Source organism: Saimiri boliviensis, chromosome 2 (genome assembly GCF_048565385.1).
Source record: "Saimiri boliviensis isolate mSaiBol1 chromosome 2, mSaiBol1.pri, whole genome shotgun sequence".
In the NCBI taxonomy this organism is placed as follows: Eukaryota; Metazoa; Chordata; class Mammalia; order Primates; family Cebidae; genus Saimiri; species Saimiri boliviensis.
In genome coordinates, this window is record NC_133450.1 from 121,794,312 (window position 1) to 121,819,252 (window position 24,941).

At 36.3% G+C, this 24,941-nt stretch overlaps 2 protein-coding genes across 2 annotated transcripts; both read right to left on the reverse strand.

The window, feature by feature from the left end:
- Nucleotides 1-1,760: 1,760 nt before the first annotated feature.
- Nucleotides 1,761-8,677, reverse strand: LOC101041565 (olfactory receptor 4K2-like). The gene is given in 3 exon segments (XM_074390002.1): nt 1,761-2,493; nt 2,495-2,696; nt 8,605-8,677. Coding segments are annotated over 3 exon segments (1,008 nt in total).
- Nucleotides 8,678-20,601: 11,924 nt separating this feature from the next.
- Nucleotides 20,602-21,526, reverse strand: LOC101049813 (olfactory receptor 4N2). The gene has a single exon (XM_003935780.3). It carries the CDS (start codon nt 21,524-21,526, stop codon nt 20,606-20,608), a length of 921 nt encoding a protein of 306 aa, XP_003935829.3. The 3' UTR covers nt 20,602-20,605.
- Nucleotides 21,527-24,941: the final 3,415 nt, after the last annotated feature.

The following is a 24,941-nucleotide window of genomic DNA, read 5'->3' on the forward strand; positions in this document are numbered from 1 at the left end:
CCCATTCTATATACTTTCCATAAAATTGTCATGACAAATATTTAATCTGCCTTTTACAATCTTTATAGAGATAAAAAAAAAAAAGGGATAGAGTTAAAGTGACCTTTATCTGTAGGTAAAGGGATAACACAACAAGGAAATGACAGAACCAGGATTTAATTCCAGGGTCCATGTTTATCTAGAGAAATGTCTTTGTCCCTTACAAGGATTCAGCCTAAACCAGTTCTATGAATTCTCTGGACCTTCAGTATTTCAGCTGTTAGAAAATTGGACTGGCTGGCTGATTTCCAAAGACTCTCTTGTAATAAAAAATTTTCTTAACATGATCAATAATAAACCAAATTAGGGAGAATCATACTACATATTTCTTAAATTCTTTTTTCTTTCCATAGGTTATATTATATGGAAAATTAGACACAAAGCTTCTTCTAAGACAAATAATATGCTGCAATATTTTATTTTGGAAATGAAAAACTTATCATTAACTAAATAGTTTATCTTTTTCCCAAACATTGAGTCTTGGGAGTAAATGAATTCATCATATCTGTGATTTTCAGCCTGGTTTTGAAAGCCAGTCAGATTCCAGTAGTTTACTATGATTTAAACTTTACAAATTGTCATTTGATTATTCACTATGTTAAATATGAAGTGTGATAGTGACATAAACACCTATTAAGAAACTGTATTGTTAAATTTCAGGTTATTTGAACTGTTCTCTTATTTTCAAAGTTGACACAGAACTCAAACAACTGAACCCCTTTTAACATTACTTAAAAGAATCTCCACAGTATAAATTTCCCCAGTGTTATTTTTTAAAAACCTCTTTTAAAACACTATTTCCAGTGTTATTTTTTTAAACCTGTTTTGTCCTACACTGTTAATTATAGTTCTAACTTAAACTAAATGCCATCAGAGTACCATAAGGCTGTGCAGAATGGGAAAGTTCTGGATTAAAAAACAGAAGAATCATTGGTGGAGAGACTGGACAAGAAAAATGTGGCACATATACAGCATGGAATACTATGCAGCCATAAAAAACAATGCATTCATGTCCTTTGTAGGGATATGGATGAATCTGAAAACCATCATTCTCAGCATACTGACACAAGAACAGAAAATCAAACACCGCATGTTCTCACTCATTGGTGGGTGTTGAACAATGAGAACACATGAACACAGGGAGGGGAGCATCACACACTGGGGTCTATTGGGGATGGCTAGGGGAGGGACTAAGGAGGGTGGGGTGGTTGGGGAGAGACAACATGGGGAGAAATGCCAGATATAGGTGATGGGGATGGAGGCAGCAAACCACCTTGCCATGTATGTACCTATGCAACAACCCTGCATGATCTGCATATGTACCCCAGAACCCAAAGTATAATAACAACAAAAAAAAAAGAAAACAGAAGAATCATATTTTATCTCAGGCTTCTCTAAGTAGTCTTAATCTGAGGTATGTTTGTAGGATTCAGAAGTCTAGGACATCCTGAATTTATGTTCACAATTTTGATGATATGTTCATAGTTCTATGAAAATAACCTTCACATTTTAACAAATCATCAAATGGACCCACAACTCAAAAGGCTTTAAAAACTACACTAACTTTTCAGTAAGATGTCACATATTTCTTATCTCTGACTTCCTTCCATAAATTTAAATGACTAGAAAGGTGGATTCTAAGTTCAATTTTTTATTGCTCTAAGAATGTAACTGTTGATCTTATATCTCACAAAGGAATTCTCTACTCATTGCATGAGGTATCATGGAGCAGTTTTCCCAAGACTGAAATATTGGGTATTTAGTTTCTTCTTCACTGCTGTCTTCACTTCCTGGTTTCTCAAAGTATAGATAAGTGGATTCAGAAAAGGAGTGAAGATCGTATAGAAAACTGAGAGAATTTTGTCCACCAGGAAGTTTGTGAAAGGCCACACATAAATGAAAATACAGGGTCCAAAGAACATTAACACAACAATAAAATGTGCTGTACAGGTAGAAAGAGCCTTGGAGGATCCTGTGGAGGAGGAGTCCCTGACAGTAATAAGAACAATGATATAGGAGGCGAGCAAAAGCAGAAAACTTAAAAGAGCAATCACACCACTGGTTGAGATCATGAAGATTCCAAGAACATAAATATCTATGCAAGCCAGTTGGACAACCAAAGGAAGATCACAGAAAAAACTGTCTATAACATTGGGACCACAAAAGGGCAAGCAGAGTAGAAAAGCTAATTGGCTCATTGTATGCAGAAAGCCCACTGTCCAAGAAAGTACCACAAGCTCAACACACATTCTTTGGCTCATAATTGTTGAATAATGGAGAGGTTTACATATGGCAATATACCTGTCAAAAGATACGGAGATCAGCAGCACAATCTCAGTTCCAGTGAAGAGGTGCAAAAAAAAGATCTGAGAAATGCAGCCATCAAAAGAGATGGTCTTACACTGAGCAAAAAAGTTCATAATCATCTTTGGTGTGGCAAAGGAGGACAGGACATGTCAATGAGAGGTTGCTGAGCAGGAAGTACATGGGAGAGTGGAGGTGTGAGCTGGATAGGACAGTGAGCAAAATAAGGCAGTTGCCCAACATAGTCATTAGATAGAAGATGGAAAACACCACAAAGAAGAGTATCTGGAGTTCAGGAGAATCAGTAAGTCCAAGTAACACGAATTTAGATACCCTGGAATAGTTGAACCCCTCTATTCATCTGCAGACTCTGCTTTATAATCTTAAAAGAAACAAAATTACAGAGTTTGAAAATGTGGTATTTCTACAACCACATATTAACTTGATCATTCGCTAAAAGATTGATTACCTAGAATCCAACTAAAAATCCTCAGGGTAAAGACTTTTTTTGGGAACCACTTAACAATTGCTACCAGATATAATCTGAAAAGTTTAAAATCTTGGTTTTGACCGGCATGGGTGCACATGAGCTACAGTCATCACATTCCTGTACAATTATACACCTATCTGAATACTACCTAAGGAGTTACATCAAACATATTTATTGAAAAAGATTACATTACCTTTGTGTGCTCTACTAAATAAGTCATATAAACAAAACTAAAAATAGAGTAAGTGTTGACATCTCAAAAGTTTCTCTTAGAAACATAAAAATGTGAATATTTTGAATCAATTATCATTAAACACTAGACTTAAGACTTTAATGATTTCAGAAGATCCATTTAATATCTTATGAGGGTGATAAATTATTTAATTTTTAATTTTCTTAATTTCATAAAATAACTGATAACCAAAAGGCATACTTGTAACTTATAAGAGTTATTTTCCACTTTTTGTATTCTATGATTTCACAGAAACATGTTTTTAAAAGAGAATCTCCTTCCTTCAATTATCTTAATTCTACCCAAAGTTATACTTTAAACTAGAAAAACAAACAACAAAAAAAGATACATTAAGAACTTAGAATTCTTTTTCAATATTAATTTTTTTCATTTACAGTGCTTCCCAAGTTCTAGAAATTTTATTTCCTATGGGATATCGGTGTCTTTACCAAATAGCCAAAAGTGTGGTACAAAGCAAATGAAACTCCGTCCTACTAAATGAAAGCTAATTTTGTGACCAGGTAGTGTTTACTTTGCCAGTCACCTAATGAAATTTAAGCCTTTAACCACAGAAACTTTAGCTGGCTAAGTGGAAAGTTGTCCAGGTTACTGGAAAATTTGATGAGATCAAAATTAATTAAGTAAAAAAATATATAATGTCAGATCAGGCATTTATAAAAGTCTATATGCATCTAAATCATTTTTTTAAATTAAATTGCTTTTTGCACATGTAAAACTATATGAAATCCCTTGTTATATTACACATTTGAATATTTCACTTTACACATTTTAACAATTTATCTAGTTTTGGTAATAATTTAATTATAATAGATAATGCCATTTTATCTAATCCTGCGTTATAATGTATCCATCTTTGAAAACGCAATTTTTTACTCCTTCTTCAATATAAGTTTCCAAGGTATACTAAAAATGATTTTGTTATGTCAGTTAAACATGGTAGACTAATATCAACAAATTTTAAAATATCAGTATACTAATATTTAAATTATAGTCAATATTAATATGCTTAGAACAGAACAAAATCATTGTTATAAATTTCAAGAATGAACAAATGGAAAAAGAGTCAATAAATGGGCACAGTGGCTCATACCTGTAATGCCAGCAACTTGGGAGGCTGAGGCAGCCGGATGGCTTGAGCTCAGGAGTTTGAGACCAGCCTGGCCAACATGGTGAAACCCTGCCTCTACTAAAATATAAAACTTTGCCATGCATAGTGGCACACACCTGTAATTCCAGCTTCTTGGGTGGCTGACCCAGGAGAATTCTTTGAACCCGGGAGGTGGAGGCAGAGGCTGCAGTGAGCTGAGATGGTGCCACTGCACTCCAGCTTGGGCACTGAGCTAAGTTCATATTTTTGAAATTGCTTTTTTCTTATGAAAATGGTGTAAGTTCCCTTTACATTAAATGCATTGAAAACCCTCAGCTTCATACATTTGAATATTTCCATTTTACTGACAATAATTAATGGGAACTATTCTTACACCGATTTAAAAATATACATAAATTTATATTTATATTTTTTCTCCTTTTCATCACCAGAAAGAATGCTTTAATCCCTTTTTAATGGAACCATCCATTTGTATATCTTTAAGTCATATATACTTTTTTAGTATTCTCCATTATTTTTGTTTTATATAATTATCACATAAATGCTAAATTTTTTTTGCCACCTAGAGAATGCAAACCACAACTGCTTCTGAAGATTCTTACTATCATATGTAGTTTTTAATCTACCAGTTATTCACCCAGCATCAAAAACACCATTTCCTCTGAGATTCACAAGCCTACAGAAATCACCAAAGTTCTTTAGTAAGCATCAGAAACCTGGAGTATGCATGTATATTTTCTCCTGTCTTTATATAAAACCCCTTAGAAGGCAGTGACATATAGTAGATCAGGGAAGAAACACCACAATCTACTTGCCATGGGAGTTATTAAAATGTTGAGGCAACTTTTCACAGAGTTGCAGCAAGAACTGTGAAGTGTGTCTTTGCTATTTAAAGTGGGAATGCACATCTGTGATGTGACAATGTTCATTCGAGAAAAGCACAACTGGGACTGGCCTAGGAGAAGAAAACATTTAAGCAGTCATTTACAGAGCATATGTGGGAAACAAATTACTCCTTTAGTTACGGAAATATTCCCATATTTATGTGTCCCCCCCAACTAGTGTTCAAAATTCCATAATTTGAAAATTGTTCTTTTAGGCTAAGGCAATTTGTCTCCAGCAAATATTTGCTTACTGGAAGTTGTATTTTAAAGAAAGGATCAGCCGGGCGTGGTGGCTCACGCCTGTAATCCCAGCACTTTGGGAGGCCGAGGTGGGCCGATCACTTAGGTCAGGAGTTGGAGACAAGCTTGACCAACATGGAGAAACCCTGTCTATACTAAAAACACAAAAGTTAGCTGGGAGTGGTGGTAGTTGCCTGTAATTCCAACTGCTCAGGAGGATGAGGCAGGAGAATTGCTTGAACCTGGGAGGCGGAGGTTGAAGTGGGCCAAGATCGTGCCATTGTTCTCCAGCCTGGGTGACAGAGTGAGACTCTGTCTCAAAAAAAAAAAAAGGAAGGAGCATGCATTACAGTTTCTGACAATACATTAAAAAATTAGCACAAACTAATACTGATAGGATAGGTGAATCTTAGAAAGGGGGATGTTGGAAAGTCCAACATAACCAGGAGAAGTGAAGAGAGGTACTATGGATCACCTTAGAGGAATAGTGTAAAAATTAAATTATGCAGATTAATTTTTTAAACATTCAGTTCAATGCCTACTACACAAAGTACTAAATAAAACATAGAAATAATAGCAGACATGATTATAATTATCATAGTTTTTGAAGTGTTCATAACAGATAATCCAGGAAGATAGTAGATCGATCAATCATCTGTGGCTTGCTCTCTAAGCACAACTTTTTTTCCAGATACCTCAGAGACTGAACTCTTCACAACTGTCATATCCACCCTTCATTCTCCACAGGTCTGACAATAGAGCCTAAGAAAATTTTCCCTAGTTGACCACATTTCTAGCACCCTTTGAAATTAAGAAGCAAGTTTAAAGATGTTTTTTCTTCTACAAAGGAAAAGAAAATGACTTTTTAAAAAATTAACAAAATTGGTACAAAGATTTAATAGTTTTCTAGTTGTCCCTTGGTATCCACAGAAGATTGGTTCCAGGACCCCCGCTAATACCAAAATCCATGGATGCTCAACTTCCTGAGTTAAAATGGCTTGATATTTATATATAACCTAAACACAGCCTCTCATACCCTTTAAATCTCTAGATTACTTATGATGCCTAATACAATATAAATGCTATGTAACTAGTTATTATACTGTACTGCTTTCTAAATTTGTTCTATTTTTATTGGTATTTTTAGTATTTTGGGTCCACTGTTGGTTGAATCCAAGAATATGGAACCCACAGAAAGAGAGGGACAGCTATAAATATAAAATATATGCCCTAGTATAAAACAAAAAAATAAGGGTACATAATCATTATTAGAGTAATCCTGGAAAACTGGTTAAATCCTGAAAAATAGGTATAATTATTATTAGAGTAATACTGGAAAAGTCAAGAGAATAAACAGAAAAATAAGAGAAATAAAAAATAATTCAGAAAGAGAGAGCATGAAGAAGATTTTTGTATTAGTAACCTGTTCTACATCTTGGTTATGGTGCTGATTACACCATCTATACATGTGCTAAAATTAATAGATTTTATACCAAAACAAAAAGTCCCTTTTACTTGAAGATAATTTATAAAGCAGAATTTTAAAAAATAAACCCAGATAATTCAGTACAAGGGCAAATTTTGAAATCAGCAAATAAATTCAATAACCTTCTTATAAATTATTCAACATTAAATGTATTTAATTTAAATATATATTTAATGTTAAATAAGTATATTTAATATTATGTTAAATATGTAATATGTTAAAATGTAACCAAAAATAACATATTCAGATAAACAACAGGATATATGAAGTAAATAGGAATAATCTTTTTTTTTTTTTTTTTTGAGACGGAGTTTCGCTCTCGTTACCCAGGCTGGAGTGCAATGGCGGGATCTCGGCTCACCGCAACCTCCGCCTCCTGGGCTCAGGCAATTCTCCTGCCTCAGCCTCCTGAGTAGCTGGGATTACAGGCACGCACCACCATGCCCAGCTAGTTTTTTGTATTTTTAGTAGAGACGGGGTTTCACTCTGTTGACCAGGATGGTCTTGATCTCTCGACCTCGTGATCCACCCGCCTCGGCCTCCCAAAGTGCTGGGATTACAGGCTGAGCCACCGCGCCCGGCAGGAATAATCTTAAACAGAAATGTGTTTATATGTGACAAAAGCTATACTATTCTAAAAGAGAAAAAATTGGCAAATAAATTGAAATACTTATTGTGGTATCAGAAAAAAATGCAATATTGTTCAACACATACATTTTTCCTTCTATAAAACAGAATTCAATAAACCATGAGATACTTTTGAATTCACAAAATAATTTTCAAAATTTCTGTGAAAACAAATCAGATTAAAGTAGTCAAGAATTAGAAATATTATTTCACTTTGTTTCTGTGCTTTATGTTTTAGTTTTTAGCTAACCTAAACAATTTTTGATTCATACAAATTTATGGAATACGTGTGAAATTTTATTACATGTATCTAATGCATAGTGATTAAGTCAGGGTATTTAGGGTGTTTGTCACTCCAGTATAATACTTTTTAAAGTAGAGTTATCCTACTCTGCTATCAAACATTGAATTTATTCCTCCTATTTTACCCTTTAATGCACTTCTCTTTATTCTTTTCCATGCCCTTCCCACTCAGGCTTCCCAGTCTCTGTCATCTATTTTTCCACTCTCTACCTCCACATGATCAAAATTTTTAAATTCCTACATGTAAGTGAGAACATGAGATATTTGTCGTTTTGTGCCTAATTTCACTTAAGATAATCATCTCCAATTTCATCCATGTTGCTGCAAATGATATTATTTTATTCTTTTTTATGGTTGAATAATATTCCATTGTGTATATACACCACATTTTTTGTTGGTTTATTTTTTTTGTTTCATTTTTCATGATTTGTATTGGAGGTTATTATAATGAAATATTCCGTGTTTTGTATGTGACTGGCATGATAACAGATCATGCTTCGAAATTGTTTCCAAACTTCATCACCTTTTCCAAGCACTACTTGGGACCTGGGTACCCCAAACACTGTGGGTATACTCGTACATCCTGTCACTTCCCCTGCCCACCAGCACATCCCTGGCTGCTGAGTTCTCCACTTTGCTGTCCTCACTGGTCAACAGCTCTGCATGCAGTTTGAGCAACTTTGCAAAATTCCTCACCAACTTCACACACCCTGAGTCTTTTTACCATCAGCTTCATAAGCCCAAACCCTCACTTAGGTTGGTTTCATATCTTTACATTGTGAATAGCACTGCAATAAACAAGCCAGTGTAGATATCCCTTTGATATATTGATTTTTTTCCCTTTGAGTAGATACCCAGTAGTAAAATTACCTGATCCAACAGTAATTCTACTTTTAGTTTTGTGAGAAATCTCCATAATATTTTCCGTAGTCACTGTACTCATTTACATTCCCACCAACAGAGAGTTCTCTTTTCACATCTCTTATATTTTGTTTTTTGGGTTTTTTTTTTTTAAGCAATAGTGATTTTGACTAGGGGAAAATAATAACTCATTGTGGTTTTGATTTGCATTTCTCTAATGATTAGTGATGTTGAACATTTTTCCATAGCTCTTTTGGCTTTTTGTATGTCTTCTTTCAAGAAATGTCTGTTTCTGTTCCTATTTGACTACTTTCCAGTGGTATTTTTTTTCCTGTTGCTTAAGTTTTTTTTGTTTGTTTGTTTGTTTGTTTGTTTGTTTGTTGTTTTTTTTTTTTTTTTTACATATTCTAGGTATCAGCCCGCTATTAATGAATAGTTTGCAAATATTTTCTTCCATTCAGGAAGCTGTCTCTTCACTCTGCTGATTGTTTCTTCCATTGTTCAGAAGCTTTCTAGTTTAATTAAGTCCCATTTGTCTATTTTTATTTACGTTCCGTGTGCTTTCGAGTTGTTAGTCATAGATTCTTTGCCTAGACCAAAGTCCAGGAGAATTTTCCCTAGGTTTTCTTCAAGTATTTTTATAGTTCCAGGTCTTATGTTTAAATCTTTCATTCATTTTGAGTTGATTCTTATATATAGTGAGATAGTGGTCCAGTTTCATTCTTCTGGATGTGGCTATCTAATTTTCCCAGCACCATTTATTGAAGAGTGTGTCTTTTCTCCAGTGTAAGTTCTTGTCAGCTTTGCTGAAGATCAAATATGCAAAAAAGTATAAAACCATGATATCTAAGTAATATCAGAAAGGCATAGAAAACAACTGAAAATATAAGGGACTTGAGAACAAGTTATATGTAAAAAGTTACAATATTATAATATGAATGTGTTGCCTGAATTGTCAAAAGAGACTTTGTAGATGGAATTAAGGTTGCTAATCAGCTTGCCTTAAAATAGAAAGATTATTCAGTATTAGCAGAGTGAGCTCAATAAAATCACAGAGGTCATTAAAAATAGAAGAGAGATTTTATAGATACCAACAAATTAACTCAAAAGTTTCTATGGAAAGGCACAGACTTAAAATAGTCAACACAATACTGAAGAAAAAGAACAAATTTGGAGGATTCACACTGCCTGACATCAAGAATTACTACAAAATTATTCTAATTAAGACAGTATGGGCCAGGCATGGTGCCTCATGCCTGTAATCCCAGAACTTTGGGAGGCCGAGGCAGGAGGATCACTTGATCCCAGGAGTTTGAGACCAGCCTAGGAAACACTGCAGGACAACCATCTCTACAAAAAAATCAAAAATTATCCTAGCATGGTGCTGCACACTTGTAGTACTGACTACTTAGGAGCTGAAGCAGGAGGATCACTTGAGACAAGGAGGTTGAGATTGCAGTAAGCCATGATCACACCACTCCACCCTGCCAAGGAGACAGAGAGACACTGCCTCAAGAAAAATAAAATAAAAAATAAAAAATAAACAGCAAAATATTGGTGAAAGAATAGACATGTAGATTAGTGGAACAGAAAACAAAGCCTGAAAATAGATCCACAGAAATAGAGCCAATTATTTTCAACAAAGGAGCAAGAGTAATTTTTTTTTTTTTTTTAGACGGAGTTTCGCTCTTGTTACGCAGGCTGGAGTGCAATGGCGCGATCTCGGCTCACCACAACCTCCGCCTCCTGGGTTCAGGCAATTCTCCTGCCTCAGCCTCCTGAGTAGCTGGGATTACAGGCACGTGCCACCATGCCCAGCTAATTTTTTGTATTTTTAGTAGAGACGGGGTTTTACCATGTTGACCAGGATGGTCTCGATCTCTTGACCTCGTGATCCACCCGCCTCGGCCTCCCAAAGTGCTGGGATTACAGGTGTGAGCCACCGCGCCCGGCCCGAGCAAGAGCAATTTAATGGAGAAAAGATAGTTTTGGAACAAATGAATCACAGCCCTATTCTCTTCCATTGTTATATGTGTCTGTTTTGGTTACTGTACCATGCTGTTTTTCTTACTGTAGCCCTGTAATAATGTTTGAAGTTGGGTAACATGTTTTCTCCAGCTTTGTTCGTTTGCTTTGGATTGTCTTTGCAGTTTGGACTCTTTGTTGGTTCCATATGAATTTTAAAATAGTTTTTCCTAGTTCTGTAAAAAACGTCATTGATAGTTTTACAGGTATAGCACTGAATCTATAAATTGCTTTGGACAGCATGGTTATTTTACTAATATTGATTCTTTCTATCCATGGAACCTCAGTTTTATAAAATAGTTTCAGTAGGAATGGCATCAGCTCTTGTTTGTACATCTGGTAGAACTTAGCTGTAAATCTGTCTGGCTCAATTTTAGGTTGGTAGACTATTTATTGCTGATTCAACTTCAGAGTTCATTATTGGTCTGTTCAGAGGTTCAATTTCCTATTTCAGTCTTGGGAGGGTGTCTATTTCCAGGAATTTATCCATTTCTTCTATATTTTCTTGTTTGTGTGCAAAGAAGTGTTCAAAATATTCTCCAATAGTTATCTGTGTTCTGTGGGGTCAGTGATAATATCCACTTTGTCACTTCTAATTGTTTTTATTTGGATCTTCTCTCTTCTCTTTTTCATTATTCTAGCTAGCGATCTATCTATTTTACTGATTTTTTTTAAGCAATCAATTCCTGGATTGGTTGATGTCTGGAATGTTCTTTTTGTGTCTCAGTCTCCTTTAGTTCAGCTCTGATTTTGGTTAGTTTTTGTCCTCTGCTAGCTTTCAGGTTGGTTTGCCCTTGGTTCTTTAATTCTTTTTTTTTAATTGTACTTTAGGTTCTGCAGTACACGAGCAGATCTTGCAGGATTGTTGCATAGCTACATGCATGGCAAGGTGGTTTGCTGCCTCCATCCCCCCATCACCTAAAATGGTTTGCTGCATTTCACCCCGTGTTATCCCTCCCCAACCACCCCACCCCCTGCTGTCCCTCCCCCAGCTCCCACAACAGACCCTAGGGTGTGATGCTCCCCTCTCTGTGTCCATGTGTTCACATTGTTCAACATTCACTTATGAGTGAGAACATGCAGTGTTTGGTTTTGTGTTCTTGTGTCAGTTTGCTGAGAATGATGGTTTCCAGCTTCATCCATGTCCATACAAAGGACAAGTACTCCCTTTTTACAGCATTCCATGGTGTATATGTGCCACATTTTCCCTGTCCAGTCTATCATTGGTGGTCATTTGGGTGCTTCCAGTTCTTTGCTATTGTAAACAGTGCTGCAATGAACATACATGTGCACGTATCTTTACAATAGAATGATTTACAATCCTTTGGGTATATACCCAGTAATGGGATTGCTGGGTCAAATGGAATTTCTATTTCTAGATTCTTGAGGAATGGCCACACTGTCTTGCATGATGGTTGAACTAATGTACACTTCCACCAACAGTGTAAAAGTGTTCCTACTTCTCCACATCCTCTCCAGCATCTGTTGTCTCCAGATATTTTAATGAACACCATTCTAACTGGCATGAGATGGTATCTCAATGCAGTTTTGATTTGCATTTCTCTAATGACCAGTGATGATGAACATTTTTTCATATGTTTGTTGGCCTCATGTATGTCTTCTTTCATAAAGTATCTGTTCATATCCTTTTCTCACTTTTGAATGGGCTTATTTGTTTTTTTCTTGTAAATCTGTTTTAGTTCTTTGTAAATTCTGGATATCAGCCTTTTTTCAGATGGTTAAACAGCAAAAATTTTTTCCCATTCTGTTGGTTGCCGATTCACTCTAATGACTGTTTCTTTTGCTGTGCAGAATCTGTGGAGTTTGATTAGGTCCCATTTGTCTATTTTGGCTTTTGTTGCCAATGCTTTTGGTGTTTTGGTCATGAAGTCCTTGCCTACGCCTATGTCCTAAATGGTTTTGCCTAGATTTTCTTCTAGGGTTTTTATGGTGTTAGGTCTTAAGTTTAAGTCTTTAATCCATCAGGATGATCTTTCTGTGAGGTGTCTTACAGGGGTTCTCTGTATTTTCTGAATTTGAATGTTAGCCTGTCTAGCTAGGTTGAGGAAGTTCTCAAGAATGATATCCTGAAATATGTTTTCCAAATCGCTGCCATTCTCCTCATCTCTTTCAGGGACAACAGTGAATCATAGATTTGTTCTCTTTATACAATCCCATATTTCTCAGAGGTTTTGTTTGTTCCTTTTCATTCTTTTTTTCTCTATTCTTGTCTGCCTATCTCGTTTCAGAAAGCCAGTCTTTGAGCACTGATACCATTGTTTTCTACTTGGTCTATTCTGCTGTTAATAGTTGTGATTGCATAATGATATTTTCATAATGTGTGTTTCAGTTCTATCAAGTCAGTTATGTTCTTATGTATACTGTCTATTTTGTCTGTCAGCTCCTGCACTATTTTATTGTGATTCTTAGCTTCCTTGAATTGGGTTTCAACATACTTCTGCATCTTGATACTCTTCATTTCTATCCATACTCTAAATTCTATTTGTGTCATTTCAGCCATTCCAGCTGAGTTAAAAACTTTTGGTAAAGAGCTGGTAGAGTCATTTGGAGGAAAGAAGGCATGCTGGCTTTTTGACTTGTCAGAGTTCTTACACTGGTTTTTCTCATTGTTATGGGCTGGTATTTTTTCAATCTTTCAAGTTCCTGTGCTTTGGATTTTTTTTCTTTAATTTATTGGATGACTTTGAGAGTTTGATTGTGCTATAAGGTGGTTTCAGTCAAGTGGCTTCATTTCTGGAAGATTTTAGGGAACTAAGACTCAGCTGCCATCTCCCAAACTGCACGTTCTAATTCTGGGGGACTTATATCCTACCCTACTTTCTCTGGCCTCTCAAGGTTAGAAAACCACTGTGATGGCAGGGGGAGATGTGCTCTTGGACTGCTGGTCACTACACTTTGATGGATGGTACCAGTCAAAGTGTTTTGTAGGGTGGTAGCAGTGGGATCTGTCGTCGTTCACAGGTGGCCTCAGCAGCACCAGGAGTATTACAGCAAGATGCACGCTTGTCAACTGCAGCAGACTCCTAGCAGGTGCTGAGGTGCCTGCCTTCATGAAGGTGTTCACAGCAGGGATAGAGTCAGCATAACTTCGGGGGTCAGCAGGCTCCCATTGGCACCTGTGTACATTGTTGCACTGGTGGTGGTGATAGCAGGGGGCAGAGCACTGGTGGGTGCAGGTGTGGCTGCTCAGGGCCGATGAGGGTTCATTGTTTTCAGTATCTAGATGCATTCAGATGGCAGTGTTGGCACAGGGCAGATCATTGACAGAGGCAGGAATGGCATGTTCTGTGCCCACTATGGCTCTGACTACAATGGCAGTATGGCAGAGGAAGGGGAGCAGAGTGCACTCTTGCTGGCAGCAGAGGCAGGGCAGGGTGTACATGCAGACACAAGCTGCTGAGGCAGGGAAGGGAAAATCTACCTGCACACATACAAGCCAGCAAAATGATGTCAGGGGCAGGGTGGTTGGCCTTGGGCTTGGAAGAAGCTGCAGCAGAGGGAGGGAGCAGGCAAGCTGGTGCATGACCCTAGGGGCCACTTCACTGGAGCTTTCCACCAAGCAGGTATGGTCTGCCAGTGCAGGATTTAAGATGTGGGCCCCCAGGGAAACTGAAGCTACACTGTAAGCAGAAAAGGCCAGGCTGGGGCATTGGGAGAGGTCAGCAGACCACAGGTACTAAGGTTGGATCTGCTCCATCTGATGGGCAACACTACCCTGCAGAATTCATGTCTGACCGTTCCCATAAGGCTAAAGTCTCCAAAGGAAGAACGTCAGCCTGGAGGGAAGGTCATCTGTGGCCGTGCTTTGCTATAGATATTTCTGCACAAAACCCTCTGGGCTCCATGGCAACTAGTATGTTTCCCCTACCACTCCTCTAAGTAGCTCTCCCTGCCAACTCAAGTGTCTGTGATGGTTGAGGAGTCTTCTCCTAGTAAGATTCCAGAGGCTCGTGGCAAGAGTGGGTTGTTCCTTGCCAGTTCAACTCACCCATTCCCCCAAAGTTGTTGGGGGCCAGGAACAATTTTCCGTGCATGCTAGCCCTGTTCAGGGTTCCCAGCTGCCTTTGCCTTCTCTCCAGCTTTTATGGACCTTTTAGGAGTGTGCCAGTCATCCAAGTCCCACAGTGACAGCTGTTCCACCTGACTGCATCTAGTCAGACATCTTGACCAAATTGATAGTTTCTTACAAAGCTAAGCATAGCCTTACCGTATGATTATACTCCTAGTCATTTACCCAACTGATTTGAAACATGTGTAGACAAAAACCTACTCATGAATGTTTACAGCAACTTAATTCCCTGACAGCCAAAAATTGGAGACAATCACAATATTCTTCAACAAGTGTATGAGTAAACAAACTGTACTATATTTACAATAGACTGTTATTCAACAATAAAAAGGACATGAACTACCAAGCTATAAAAATAATGAGTGAATCTTAAATGCATAATGCTAGCTGAAAGAAGCCAGTTTTGGAAGGTTATATACTCTATGACTCCAATTAAATGACATTCTGGAAAAACTAATATCATAGAGACAGTAAAAGACTGGTGATTGTCAAGCTGAATAATTTAAGTTGAAGAACAATTTAGGGTGGAGAAATTATTATGCCTAATACTGTAGAAATGAACATATGACATCATGAATATGTCAAAAACTATAGAAAAAAACTTAATTTGTTTAAGTTTTAAGACGTATACAATAACAAATTGGATAACCTTGAAGAAATAGATAAATTTCTGGACATAACTTGTCAAAATTAAGAAGAAATAAAAAATCCCAACAAATCAGTAAGAAATAAAATAGAATCACTAGTTTAAAAAATCTCCCAGTGAAGAAAAGCCCAGGACCTAATGGATTATGTTTTAAATTTTACCAAACATTTGAAAAAGAACTAATATCAATTTATCCCAAACTCGTCCAAACATTGAAAAGGAGGCAACTCCATACTCATTTTATAAGGCCTGCATTACTCTGATACCTAAGCCACAGAAGGATACTAAAAGAAAAGTTCAATCCGATATCTCTGACGAACACAGATGCCAAAATACTAACATACTAAATCTGACAGCACATTAAAAAGATCATTCACTATTATTAAGCACAAGGATATTTGAACATATGCAAATCAATAAATGTGATATACCATATTGACAGAATGTAAGGCAAAAACCATATGATCATCTTAATAGATGCAGAAAAGGCACTGACAAAATTCAATATCCTCCATGATAAAAACTTCCAACAAATTACACTTAGAAGGAACCTACCTCAGTGATAAATGCCGCATATGACAACCCACAGCTAACATCATATTCAATGGTGAAAAACTGAAACTTTCCTTCTAAGCTCAGAAAGAAAATAAGGATGCCCATTCTCACCACATCTATTCAATATTTTACTGAAAGTACTAGCTAGAATAAGGAGGTAAGAAATAAAAGGCAACCAAATTGGAAAAGAAGAAGTAAGTTGTCTGCAGATGATATGACCTTATATAAAGAAAATCTTAAAGATGTCATCAAAAAACTTTTAGAATAAATGATTTGAGTAAAGCTACAGATTAAAAAATGAACATACAAACACTAGCGGTATTTCTATACACTAACAATGAATTATTTGACAAGGAAGTCACGAAAACAATCTCATTTATAATAACTACAAAAAAATTTTTTTAGGTACTTAGGACTAAATTTAACCAAGGAGGTGAAAGCTCTGTACACTAAAAACTGTAATATATTGACAAAAAAATGGAAAAGGAGAATTAAAAGTAAATACATTTATGTACATGAATTTTTAAAATATTGTTAAAATATCCAAAATAATTAGATTACCTACAGATTCAATGCAGTCCCTATTGAAATTTCAATGGCATTCATCACAGAAATAGAAAAAAACAAAACCAAATTTGTATGTATTCATAAAAGACTCCAAATAGTCAAGGTAATTTTGAGAAAAAGGAACAAAGCTGGAAGCATCACACCCACTCACTATTTCAAACTCTATTACACAGTCATAGTAATTAAAACAGTATGATACCATAAAACATGACACACACCAATGGAACAGAGTCGGGAGCCCAAAAATAAATTCACACATATATGAACAACTAAGATTTGGCAAGGGTGCCAATAATACACAGCGGAAAAAGAAAAGTATATTTAATAAGTGGTGTTGAAAAAACTAAATATCCACAAGCAAAAGAAAGAAACTTAAGTCTTGTCTTATATACCAAAACCAACAGGAAATGAATTAAAGATATAAATTTAAAACCTGAAACTGTAAAACTACCAGAAGAAAACACAAGGAAAAAACTCCTCACAATAGTCTTGGCAATCATAATTTGGATATGACCACAAAAGCACAAGCAACAAAAAATGAACAAGTGAGACTATATCAAACTAAAATTTCCACTGCACCACAAAAGAAACTATTGACCAAATTAAAACGCAATCTACCAAATGGGTGAAAATATCAGTAAACCGTATGTATGATAAGGAGTTGATATTCATGACACATTAGAAAGTACACAAGTCAATAGCGAAACAACAAACAACTTAATTTTTACAATTGGCAAAGATTTGAACAGACATATTCCCAAAACAGACATAGAAATAGTCAATATGTATATGAAAAGGTGCTCAACATCATTAACCATTGGGAAAATGCAAATTAAAACCACAGTGAGATGTCACCTCCTACCTACTGGAATGGCTACTATGAGAAGACACATGATAACAAGTGTTGGTAAGGATGTGGAGAAAGGGGAACCGTTTTACACTACTGGTGGGAATGTAAACTGGTACAGGCATTATGGAAACAATACAGGAGTTCCTCTGAAAATAAAAGATAAAACTTCTATATGTTTCAGCAATCTCACTTCTAGATATATACCTAAAGGAAATGAAATCAATATCTCTAAAGATAACTACACTTCGATGTTCACTGCAACGTTATTCATAATAGCTAAAATATGGAAACAACCCAAATGTACATCAATGGACGTACAGGTATATATGTTGTGGCACATTCATGTGATAGACTGTCATTCAGCCACAGAAAAAAGTTTTGCCATTTGCAGCAACACAGATGAACCTAATGGACATTACAGTAGGTAAAATAAGCCAGACACAGAAATAGAGATACTGTATGATCTCATTTACATGTAGAATCTGGGGAAAAAAAAAAAAGGCTTATAGAAAGAGGGAGCAGAACAGTGGTTGTCAGGGGTTTTGAAGTGAGAGAAAAGGGAAATATACTGATCAAAGGGTATGAACTTTCAGCCACAAGGTAAACATATTCTGGGTAACTAATATAAAACATGGATGGTGATTAATGTGTTCATTCGATTGTGGTAATCATTATACAACTTATATATATGTCAAATTATCATTTCATATACCTTGAATATATCTGATTTTTGCCAATTAAATATTTATAAAGATCTACAAAAGAAACAAATCCTTTACATTTCTATACACTAAAAAAGATCTAAAGGGGAAATTAAAAAATTAATATCATTTCCAATAGAACCAAAAATAAAATAATAGTAAACTTAACCAAGGAGGTGAAAGACTTGTACACTTAAAACAGTGAAACATTGATTAAAGAAATTAAAGCAGACGCAAATAAATGGAAAGACTTTCTTTGTTAATAGAACAATTAATATTGTTAAAATATCCGCACTACCTGAAGCAACGTATAGATTCAATGCAATCCCTGTGAAAATCCCAACATCATATTTTAAAGAAATTTTTTTAAATCCTAAAAATCATGTGAAGGCACACCAACTCATGAAGTCACATGGAGATGGGAAAAGGTGGCAAGAAGGTTTTATTTAGGAGGGAAGAAATGTGGTTACCTGCTAAAGGTTACGTTCAATAGGGAGGACAGAGTTCATGTTATAGATGAGAGAAAGAAGAGTTAGTTGCCAGAGTAATTGCCTTTAGTAGAGAGGAGGGGGTGGAATCTGGTACACAGGAAGAAGGGTTTACTTCTGTAGATGCAGGATCAGGTCACCCAGTCTCAGGAGAAGTTAAAGGAAACTTAGTCACAGATGTAGATCTATAAGTAGTGGTAGTGACAGGAGATTGAGGAATTCTACCTGCTACCTTTCTCAGTAAAACAGAAAGCAACATAATAAACAGAGTAAGAATGGAAAAGGATTATTTGAAGATTCAGTCCACTTTTTCTATAGCCTGAATATTTTTACCATGTACGTAATTTATATTCATAAATATAAACTTTGGTTATCAAAAATAAAATATTTTAAAAATCACTTTTAGATTTTAAAAAACCCTTGCATTTGAGGTTCCAGATATTTCGGATGCTGCCCATTTAATGTACTCATAAGAGATTTGAATTTGTAGTAAGCTAGTCAGGCAGAGAGGAAGGAGAGGCTTCTGTTGCACTAGGGGCAATTTGATAGGTCCACAGTGATTCTGGATCACCAACTACATACCAGGTACATGACAGTGTTTTTCAGACGACAGATGGCTAAGATTGTAGCAAGAACAACTTCCCTGATAACATAGGTCTCCTGTGTTAGTCTCTGAGGCATCTGTCAATGTCCAGCCTGTAGTCTGCTCTTTCAGACTTTCCGGCTATTTTGTGAACACTTAATTCCCTATATTAAATGATGTTTGTTTAAAGGAAATGAACAAAGTGGACTTACCAAAATTTAAAACTTGTTCATTCAACATCCCACCACTAAGAAAATGAAAGTCAAGCTATTAGGCTGGTAGAAAGTGTGTGCAAGACATACATCAGGATATATTGTATTCATCGGAATATACTGTATATTGGATTATATATGTAATTGCTTCTCAGCCTTCTGGCTAAGATCAAGTGAACAGACTGTAGCCAGAATATGTAAAAATATATATATAACTAGAATGATTTCTTCTCTGACACAGAATCCTAATTGGTCTACCAAAGGACAGTCATCATTGTACTTACAGTGAAATCAACTGACAGTAAGATCAAACATACAGCTAAAAGTTGTATAAATTTGTTAGGATTAATAATGACACTCCAGAAAAAAAATAAAATAAAATGATTTTGTGATCTTTTTCAATAAAAGTAACCAGCTTTCTTTTGCCACTCTTTGCTTATTTATGGAAGAAAAACTGGTAGTTTAATACCTTTCAAAGTATATTTACAAGTATAATATTTCCTCTCAATGATATTTTTCAATGCTTTGATATCTGCACAGAATCTTGAGTTTGTAGCCCTGAGTCATTTATGAACCTTCAGTAGAGAAATCATTCTTTTGCTTAAAGTAACAGAATGATTTCTTATTTCAACTGTAATAAAATTAAAACTCATAATTACTATGTAGACCATATGTTTTAGACACTACCAGTATCTTCAACTTTAAGTCTAATCATTTTCACATTAAATTACTACATTCCAGGTAACTTGAACCTTCTTGCATCCCTCAAATATACCAAGTTCATTACGGTCTTTGAGTTTCTGCGCTACCTGTGCCCTCGGTCTAGAATACTAAAGACTCAAATGTTTGCATGTTTAGTTTATCCAGATATGATCCAAAATGTCAGCTCCTCAAGAAGACCTTTTTTGATGATTAAATGCAAATTGGTTATAATTCAGAGTCACAACCTATCATTGAACTTTTCTTTTTTGTTTTTACAGAGCAATATCTCCTCCTGAAACTGTGCTGTTTATTTTCTACTTTAACGGCTATTTTTACTAGGCTATATCTCTTGGAGAGCAGACAAACTTTATCTGTGTTTTCAACGTTTCTTTTACTGGGTTTTACCTCTTGGATAGCAGACAGAACTTATCTCTCACTCATATTTCTGTCTTCTGTTCCCAGAATGGTCCTGACAAACAGGACACATTCAATGATTGCAGTACTTGGAAATAAACAAATCAATTTCAATAAAAAAATCAAATTCAGATAAAATTCTACAGTCTTTTTTTATTCTTTTATTTTGCTGTTTTCTCAAGCTATGTGCTTATTAAACACCTTTTTCATGGAAGTTTTCACTTCCTGGTTGCAAAGGGTATAAATGACAGGATTCAACAAAGGAAAGATCACCGTGTGGAAGAGAGAAACCACCTTATCAGCTGGGAAAGCCCTGAAGGGGCGCGTGTAGATGAAGATGCCAGGTCCAAACATGAGGAACATAACAATGATATGGGTGGTGCACGTGGACACGGCCTTGTTTTTCCCCTCAGAAGACCCTCGTATACGACAAAGAATGACTGCATAGGAGGCCAGAAGCCCCAGGAAGCACAGGAGTGTCATCAGGCCACTGTTGAAGACCATCAGATTCTCCACCACAAATGTGTCGGTGCAGGCCAGCTTGATGACCTGTGGGACATCACAGAAGAAGTTGTCCAGCTGGTTTGGGCCACAAAAAGGCAAGCGGAGGATGAGGACCACCTGGATAATGGAGTGGACAAAACCCCCAAGCCACAGAGCCAATAACATTGCATAACAGGCTCTAGGGTTCATGACAGTTGAATAGTGCAAAGGCCGGCAGATGGCGATGTAGCGGTCAAAGGCCATCACAACAAGGAGCAGTCCCTCCCCTCCTCCAAGCAAGTGCAAGAAAAAGAGCTGAGTGATGCAGCCTCTGTAGGAGATGACCTTCTTCTCAGAGAGGAAGTCCACCAGCATCCTGGGAGCCACAATGAAGGAGTAGGAAGCATCCAGGAAGGCCAAGTTGCCCAGAAAGAAGTAGAGTGGGGCTGTGAGCCCAGGGTCTGACCGTATAGCAAAAATGATGAGGAAATTACCAGGGAGAATGATAAAGTAGAAAATTAAGATCAGCACAAAGACCAGGAGCTGAATATCTGGAGACTGGGTCAGACCAAGAAGGATGAATTCTGTTATCACTGTTCTGTTCTCGCTTTGCATTTCCCTGGCCTGCAGTATAGGAACAAGCAGAATTAATTGTTATTACTATGTCTTCCAACTAGATACTAGTTCTACAGCTTAAAAATATTTGGCACATATAGCACTTCAGCTAAAAACACTTCCCATCTCTCTCCTATTCTGAGTAAACTCCATTACCTTAATTTCTCCAAATTTAAAATGAAAACAAAATACTGTTCTCAAAGCTACAATTTAATTCCCATTCAACCACGGGCTTCTACAGATCATTTTCCACTTTAGAAGTCTGGCATCCTCCATGTTGGAATTCCTACATTCTTAAATCACATAAGTTTCCTGATGGATACACAACCTAACTGCAAGTCTTTGAGTTTTTGTGGATATACTGTGTTTGAGCCTTAGCTCTTTTCTCGGGATTGACCTTTTTTCTCCTTGTCCACACAACCGCAAAATTTTGCTAGAAATTTTCTTCCCTCAATGTTTGTGTAATTCCCAGTTCCTATATAGTAACTCTCTTCCTTGACTTCTGTCTTATCATCTGATCTGCTTCTTCTTACATTCCTCTGGTCAGACATCCTTGTATACTCTTTTCCCACACTGTTTACCAGAATCCCAAGCTATAGCTCCACTTTTCACCTAATACAAACATAGTACTCCAGCTGTAAATCTGAGCACCACTCCTGTGGCTACTCCACACCTGCATGCAGCTTATTAGGCACTTCTTGAGTTTCAAATACTAATAAGCTCACGACACATATCTTTCTCTCTTCCCAGTATGACACCCATATAGAGCCTTTCAACAAACAATATGACAAGCTACAATATAAAATTTGCAAGTATAATACTTTAAATGTCATGATTTCAACTCACAAAATTATAGCATAGATACACCAAAAGGAGCCATAAAGATACTGTAGTCTTCATATGACTGTATATTTAGAAGACCCCCATTATCTCAGCCCAAAATCCCCTTAAGATGATAAGCAACTCCAGCAAAGTCTCAGAATATAAAATCAAGGCGCAAAAATCACAAGCATTCCTATACACCAATAACAGACAAACAGAGAGCCAAAATCATGAGCAAACTCTCATTCACAATTGCTACAAAGAGAAAAAAAAATACCTAGGAATACAACCAATAAAGGACATGAAGGACTTCTTCAAGGAGAACTACAAACCACTGCTCAAGGAAATAAAAGAGGACACAAACAAATGAAAAAACATTCCATGCTCATGGTTAGGAAGAATCAATATCATGAAAATGGCCACACTGCCCAAAGTAATTTACAGATTCAATGCTATCTCCATCAAGCTACCACTGACCTTCTTCACAGAACTGGAAAAAACCAACTTAACCTTCATATGAAACCAAAAGAGAGCCTGTGTAGCTAAGACAATATTAAGCAAAAAGAAAAAAGCTGGAGGCATCACTCTACCTGCCCTCAAACTATACTATAAGGCTACGGTAATCAAAACGGCAGGGTACTGGTACCAAAACAGAGATATAGACCAATGGAACAGAACAGAGGCCTCAGAAACAGTGCCATACATCTACAACCATCTGGTCTTTGACAAACCTCACAAAAACAAGCAATGGGGAAAGCATTCCCTGTTTAATAAATCATGTTGGGAAAACTGGCTAGCCATGTGCAGAAAGCTGAAACTGGACCCGTTCCTTACACCTTATATAAAAATTAACTTCAGATGGATTAAAGATTTAAACATAAGACCAAACACCATAAAAACCCTAGAAGAAAACCTAGGCAAAACCATTCAGGACATAGGCATAGGCAAGGACTTCATGACTAAAACACCAAAAGCAATGGCAACAAAAGCCAAAATAGACAAATGGGATCTAATTAAACTTAAGAGCTCTGCACAGCAAAAGAAACAGTCATTAGAGTGAATCAACAACCAACAGAATGGGAAAAAATGTTTGCAATCTACCCATCTGACAAAGGGCTAATATCCAGAATCTATGAAGTACTAAAATAAATTTAAAAAAAAAAAAACATCAAAAAGTGAGCAAAGGATATGAACAGACACTTTTCAAAAGAAGGCATTCATGAGCCAACAAACATATGAAAAAATGATCATCATCATTGGTCATTAGAGAAATGCAAATCAAAACTACATTGAGATATCATCTCATGCCAATTAGAATGGGATCATTAAAAAATCTGGAGACAGCAGATGCTGGAGAGGATGTGGAGATATGGGAATGCTTTTACACTGTTGGTGGGAGTGTAAATTAGTGCAACCATTGTGAAATACAGTGTGGCAATTCCTCACAGATCTAGAAATAGAAATATCATTTGATACAGCAATCCCAGCTATCTGAGTATATACCCAAAGAATTAAAAAGCATTTTATTATAAAGATATATGCACACATATGTACATTGCAGCACTGTTTACAATAGCAAAGACTTGGAACCAACCCAAATGCCCATCAAGGATAGACTGGTGTAAAGAAAATATACATCGTGGAATACTATGCAGCCATAAAAAAGGATGAGTTTATGTCCTTTCTAGGGACATGGATAAAGCTGGAAACCATAATTCTCAGCAAAATGACATAAGAACAGAAACCCAAACACTGCATGTTCTCACTCATAAGTGAGTGCTGAACAATGAGAACATATGGACACAGGGAGGGGAACATCACACACTGGGGTCTGTGTGGAGTGCGGGCGAGGGGAGTGATAACAGGGTGTAGGGTGGGTGCATCCCTCTGCACCCTTCAGAATCTATGAAGTACTAAAACAAATTTTTGTACTTCTAAAACAAATTTTTGTTTCAGTACTTCATAGATTCTGGAAGGTACAGAGGGATGACATTAGGAGAAATGCCTAATGTAGGTGAAGGGGGGACAGATGCAGCAAACCACCATGGTGTGCATATACCTATGTAACAATGCTGCAAGATCTGCACATGTACTCTAGAACTTAAAGTATAATTTTTTAAAAAAATACTGTCTTCTTATTCTTCCATTTCTAAGATGAGAAAACAAAAGCTCCTGTGGTTATATTAAGTTTAGAGTTTTATTTTTTGCTCTTCTTTTGATAAGTAGTAGAATAATACAAGTGTCCACTATTCAGTTTAAATAAAGAATTTTTTAATCACAGCTTTCACAAATGAGTGCTCTTTTTTGTACAGTTGAATAACTAAACGTAATATTACCAGTCTAAAATCACTTCTGTATTGCTTCAATTTGTAAGTTCAACCTTGTTTAAATAAAAAGAAAAACAATGTGCATTGTGAAGAAAATTCATATTTAACATTCATTTTTTTTCATGGAGTACACTCATTCCAGAAGGTGCACATGATAATCCACGGAAGTATAGAAAGAACATAGTGATTTATCTATATTTAATAGATGTTTAACATTTTATACATATCACTATACTTCATTCTTTTCAAAGTTCACTGTTTAATAT